The 6,599-nt window shown below is 47.9% G+C and overlaps 1 protein-coding gene across 1 annotated transcript in view; it reads right to left on the bottom strand.

Moving 5' to 3' along the window:
* Positions 1-2,490: 2,490 nt before the first annotated feature.
* LOC119367692 (actin-depolymerizing factor 9) overlaps positions 2,491-6,599 on the bottom strand; it is a 4,909-nt gene continuing 800 nt past the window's right edge. The window contains exons 2-3 of the mRNA XM_037633143.1: positions 6,276-6,541; positions 2,491-2,926 (exon numbers count right to left, since the gene is read on the bottom strand). Coding sequence (XP_037489040.1) covers positions 2,776-2,926; positions 6,276-6,541 — 417 coding nt within the window. The 3' untranslated portion in view covers positions 2,491-2,775. The remainder of the gene's footprint in view (positions 2,927-6,275; positions 6,542-6,599) is intronic.

The raw sequence follows: 6,599 nt of genomic DNA, 5'->3' as shown, positions 1-6,599 counted from the left end.
CTGGACCAGCTCAACAACCTCTTGACCGATAACAGGCTCCAGCGCAAGGTCCTCCTCCACGGCGAGTTTTACGGGTCCAGCAGCTTGACTCATCCATTGATGATTTCAGCACGTGCCTCAAAAAACTCACCGATGAGCTCCATGATCTTGGCGAGATAGTCAGCGACGAGCTCCTCATCAGCACCCTCACCGCCGGTCTCAGTGAGGACTTTGGGAATGCCACCTCCAACTTTACTCTCATCCCGGAGCCAACCTTCGCCAAGGTGGTGGCATACCTCAAGCTGGAGGAGAGGCGGATGAAGATGGCGCGGACCCAGACCACCCACACCGCCCTCACTGCCGGCACCGCTGGGGGCCTGACGTCGCCATCAGCGTGCCCCCCGCCGGCCCCGGCCTGCCACAGCCGACCGCTAATGGGGGTCGGCGCGGTGGGCGCAAGCAGCAGCAGTCCGCCAGCGCTCAGTGAGGAGCCGCCCCGCCCTCAGTAGCAACTTCAGCTGGCCCATAGTACGCTGGCCAGAATACATGGACCGGCGTTGTGCATGCCAATTCCATGCCGGTTCCTCGTGCTCCTGCCCCTGGCATTTTCGGTGCGCAACCTCCCTAGCATCAGCATTTTGCGCCGCGCCGTAGCCCTACACGGCGCCCTATGGGTCTCTCTCCTACAGACAACCGCTGTAGCCAGGAGGGCTGCCGCCACTGTCCCTAACGGCCCCGCCACAGTCGTCGGGTCCCGCGCTTCCCCCCACGCCTTGGGACTCGGCCTTGCTGGCGACCCTGCACTCCGCTCCCACTGCGTCCACCTACACCGGCGGCGGCGACTGGTACATGGACACCGGAGCTACCGAACATATGGTTGCCCATCCCGGTAACCTCCACACCTCCTATCCTGTCCACACTTCCACTCGCATCACTGTCGGCGATGGTTCCTCACTTCCCATTACTCACATAGGACATGCATCTTTTCCGTCTATGTCTACTCCACTGTCATTATTTAACATCTTAGTTTCTCCTGATCTTATTAAAAATCTTGTTTCCGTTCATTCTTTTACATGTGAAAATCCTGTTAGCGTTGAGTTTGACGAGTGTGGTTTTTCTGTTAAGGACGCTCGTACTCGGATGGTGCTCCACCGATGTGACATCCCCGACGAGCTCTACCTGGTCCACTCCACTGCCACCACCACCTCCGCCGCTCCTATTGCCCTTGCCACCGGTGTGGACCTTTGGCATACTCGCTTGGGTCATCCCAACCCTGCCACTCTTCATCATATACTTCAGAGTTTTTCATTCATATGTAATAAGATCAATGATCACTCTTGTCATGCTTGTCTCCTCGGCGAACATGCTTGTCTTCCATTTAGGGCTTCTTCTCATGTTGCATCGTACCCATTTCAGTTAATTCATAGTGATGTGTGGACCTCTCTAGTTGCTAGTAATACGGGCTATCTTTACTATCTTGTCATTCTTGATGATTTTTTGCACTATGTGTGGACCTTCCCGTTGCGGCGTAAGTCCGACGTTATTTCCACTCTCGCGCATTTTACTCCTATGTTTTCACGCAGTTTGGGCGTCCCATTCTCGCGTTACAAACATATAACAGGAACGAGTTCGACGACTTAGCTGTTCGCATTCTCCTCACGACACATGGCATGACTTTTCGTCTCACTTGCCCATACACTTCGCAACAGAGCGGTCACGCTGAACGCGTTCTTCGCACTCTTAACGATTGCGTTCGTATGGTTCTTTTTCATGCCAATGTGCCTCCGCGCTTTTGGTTTGAGGCTCTCACCACCACATCACTCCTCATTAACCTTCGACCCTATCGTACTCGCGGGAACTTTGCACCCCCATCATCTTCTCTTCGGTGCACCACCCTCTCAAGATGAGCTTTACATTTTCGGCTGTCTCTGCTATCCTAGCATCGTCGCTATCGCGCCTCATAAGCTTGCACCTCGCTCCGTCGCTTGTAGCTTCCTCGGCTACCCACCTAACACCAAAGGATAACGCTGCTACGATCCCGTCTCACATCGTGTGTTCACCTCACGACACGTTTACTTTGATGAGAAGGTGTTTCCGTTTCAGCAGGTACCCTCCGCCGTTTTGTCGCCGCCGGCCACCAGCGGCCCTCCGGCGATCCAGTCATGTGGACGGCCCCGCTCGGTCCTCGGACCGCCCCCGGGCTTTGGCGCCCCTCGCGCTATGGGACGAGCCGCGCCCCCTGCCGCAGGTCGCGCCCCCTCGATGCCGTCGGAGGCCTCTGTGCCGTCCTCGCCGCCTACATCGGGCGTTCCGGCGTCGCCCGCCTCCTCGGACACCTCGCCGCACCCACCTCCTAGTTTTCTTTTATAGTTGAGGTTGTGGCCCCCGTCTTGTACACCATATATACGTGCCTAGTGCACTCGATCAATGCGTTGAGAGTTGCATAGCCCAAACCTCATCTTCTGCACTGAGAAGCCTAATGACCTATTTAATCTTTTCACACGCGTTGGGAAGACCAACAAATTGCATACATCCATACACCTTAAAAAATTGGAACAAGCACATGGAAAATAAACAACGGAATTGGGAAATTATATGGGCATCAATGTCGACAGAGCTTATCCCCAAAACTGGAAGATAGCATATGGAACAAATGATTTAAACGATAATTGTAAGCCAGAGGTATCCCATGCCAATTAATCCATGGGCATGGCGAGAGCCGTCGATTGCGGAAGGGTTTCATATGGATATATTCCTTGTACGTTGTGAAGCTGGAGTATATGTACTTGTGCTTCATTAGTGAGCTCGGCTTTTTATGATGTCGAGGCTCATTTCACTGGGGTCGGTCGCTTGGATCTCGCACTGGATGCCGTCCATCTCCCTCCTGAACCTGTCCTTGGAGCTCGCATAAAGCATCTTGCTCCTTGTTCTTGCCGTGTCAGGAGACCTATATTATTAAAGTAAGGAAACACTAAATCATCTTAAGTGAAGGCATATATGTGTTGCCATAAATGTTATGCATATGGGGAGATTAATTAGTACTCCCCTTGTCCCATAATATGATGTGATATTATACGAAAATACCAAATGGAGACCGAGCTTCATGTAGCCTTAATTTGAAAACTTTAAAATTCAAAATTTCTAGTTTCCAAAATTTCAGAAAAAATACACATATAACTAGAGACATAATTAATGTACATGTGTGCAAGTTTTCACGACGAAATACGTTAAAATAAAAGCTACAAAAAAATATGAGGCTTTTTAGCATATGTATTGTTCATGCTTACAGTCCTTGAATTTTTTTGTGCGACTCGCAATTCAAGGTACTTCATGCTGAAATTGTACACATACACATTACATCATTGTACACGTGTATTTTTTTGAAATATTTAGAACTGGAAAGTTTGAATTTTCAATTTTTCAAAATTAAGGGCTTTATAGAGTCGGTCTCCAAATTGCCCTACTCTTATTATAATTGGTATATGAGTAAAATGGTACAGAAAATAGTTATCCAGAAGGTATGTGGATGTATATATTCGAATATCCAGAAGTAATCCAGTCAAATATGATTATTACAATGCACCACAATGTCATAAACTTTAGGAGGATCAAAACAGTGCTTCAAAGCTGTCGAATGAATACACACCACAAATCTAACTTTTCGACCAAAATCAGGCAAAACCATTTCTCAGTTGGTGCCAACAAAACTTCAATCAACATAACCCTATATTTTTTTTCTCAAAACTATAAATTTTGAAAGGCATTTATGTATGTGTTTAAACCACCGTTACCAGACAATTCTGGAATGTGTAATAGTAGCACTACCTCTCCCCACCACACCCCAAACATGACCAGTATATCCATCTATATAACTTTTCTTTGAAAAGGTGGAATATCTCCGGCCATTTTCATTGACCGATGCACATAACCATTACATCATATTATTCCACATAACCAAACAAACCAAATACACATAACATCTATTCTGATGGCCTCATGGAGCTGCTCACTAGCAGACCCAGAGCACCAACCTGTCTAGCTAGACCCTCTGCACGCACTGCATGCACACGCTCTAGGATCAGTTGTGTCCATCTTCGGTCGTGCCATTTCAGTAGTGATCAATGCATTCACCTCGTTAGGCCATACTACCATCGACGTCACCACGACGCCATACAGTGCCACCATCATGCAGGTGTCCATCCACATGCCCTCGTCGCCGAAACTCCATTGCGCCATTGCCGCTGAGACCCGTCGTCGATGATGTGGTAGAAATCATGTTGCTCCTCCACATGTGCACTCGAGTCGGCACCTGCTCCAAAACGATGCCTCCAGCAGGGAGCGCGGCGCGAGACGTCGCCATCGTCTGATCCGGAAACGGATCTAGGGTTTCCCCAGAGCAGGACGAAAGGAGCGATGCGACATGCTAGGACGATGCCTTTAACAAGATAACGATGCCAAGAGATGCCGCCATGACCATAGTCGAGGCTTTGTCTTCACTGATTGTCTTGTCACACATCTGACAACAGATGCGCCGCCACCTCCTAGCCGGCTACCACCACCATGCAAGAGCGCAACATGGGTGACCGTCGCCTCTACACTGCAATCCTGGCCAAACTCGACTTGGAACCTGACCTAGGGCCATAGATCGGGGAAGGGATCCCCAGATTCAGGCCACTAAGCCAAGGCCGCCGAGCTTGGACAACACCCAGGCTGCAACTGACATCACGCGCCATGATCCGGAGCATTGCCGTGCCCATCCCGCGGCGATGGCCGCTGCCACCTGCAACTCCAAGCCGCTGCGCCGCATGCCCGCCCCACCACTGGGCCAGGTGCCCCACCGCCACCTTCCTCGGGGCCAGCCCTGCCTTTGCCAGGGAGTCCTCACCGGCGGCGGCGAGACTAGGAGGGGAGGGGGAGGAATTGTGGAGGCTAGGGTTTTCTTTTCGAGCCACTAGGGAGGCGATGCGGGGCATCTCTGGGCCTCTCTCAAAACATTCCCCAAACACGCCCTTCATCTTCTATCAGCTCCCTCAAACCTCACCCCTCTCCTATGATTTAATAACTCAATTAAGAATGCTAATGCTATGGTGCAGGCCACCATCCAAAACATAAATAAACAACATGCATATTAGTAATTTTAAGTAAGATAAAATCCAAAGAGATAATATGTGTCAAATTAGCATAGATTAGCACACAATTTTGATTAGCACAAATTATCACTAATTAGCATAAAATTGTAACATACAAACACCCGATCCCTTCTACATGTTAGTGTGGATTTGCTCCAAGTTATCACTGCTTAGCATATAGTCATGGATTGATAGCTACCGAGCCTATTCGCCACACCCTTAAGAAAATTAAGGGGCCTTGGTCCCCAACGCGACGGGGTGGGAGGGGTGCTTGAGCTCTACATGAGGGGCACTACTACCGACAACTATCCATAAAAACTTTGTAGTGACATTGGTCCAAACGCCTCTTGCAATATCAAAGGCCCTCGTGATTGGTAATGACTAATACGTAATGAGATCGTGGTTGTAGAAATTTTTCAGCATTTTCTTGAAGGGGATTTTTTGCAGCGATTTGTTTATCCTGCCTTTACTTACATATTGTTGTAGAATGCCAGCATTCATTTTTTTACATATTATATATATATATATATATATATATATATATATATATTTGTTGTCTACAAATGGTTATATTTGGACTGCCCATAAATACTTGAAAAATAATAATTGATTTTTGTACCTAAAACTATGTGAATTTCTTCTCACGGCATTTTTTTTAGAGATTTTCCCAAATAAAAAAGGTTTTCCAAAAAGAGGAAGAATCATAAAAAATCTATGCTACTAGAATTACAATAGCATATCTATGCTACTAGAATTACAATAACAGTATATGCGATCGAGAAAACTTATGATGAAACATGGTATAGTAGAGATTGAGGATACTCAGGACAACAAGTAAATAAGAAGGAATGGTTGTAGTGCCGAGTAAAGCTACACACACGGAGTTATTACGGGGTTGAGTCACTCGGCAATTTATGCTTGGCCATGGGTGTGGAATCGGCCCACCCCCTGAAAATCAGGGGGGGTGGTTTAGTTAGTTGGAATATTCCCGTAGAACCTTGGTAATGATGTGCGAGTCTAGCATTTTTGCCGTAGCGCCTCTTACATGGTAAGTTTTTTCTTTTGCGGGTAAGTTGATGGACTGAGAAGCTCAAAAACAGAAGTTGATGGACAAAGGCTAATTTGCAATGGGAGAAAACACAATCACAATCATGAATAGGCACGTACCAGGAGAAGAAGAAGATCTTGCTCTTCTGGCAGTTCTCATCGGTTACGAAGTCGAGGTCATAGACTGCGTAGCGACACTCGTCAGCTGGGAGGCTGTTTGTGAATTCTTCGTAGCCGTAACTGGTCTCACCGAGCCTCTCCACCTTGATTTCCATGGACTTCTCGTCAATCTTGAACACGATGAACCTAAAGCTTCGTCTCGCCTTTAGGTCTGAGAACTTGATCTTACAGTCATCATGCACAGCCAGACCAGATGCAGAGTTCGCCTACAATTTATCCGACCATGCACATTGATTGATCAAGAACCAGTTCATTGGTATATAT

Source organism: Triticum dicoccoides, chromosome 2B (genome assembly GCF_002162155.2).
Source record: "Triticum dicoccoides isolate Atlit2015 ecotype Zavitan chromosome 2B, WEW_v2.0, whole genome shotgun sequence".
NCBI lineage: Eukaryota > Viridiplantae > Streptophyta > Magnoliopsida > Poales > Poaceae > Triticum > Triticum dicoccoides.
Note: the sequence above shows the minus strand (reverse complement) of the source record. Positions and strands in the feature narration are given on the sequence as shown.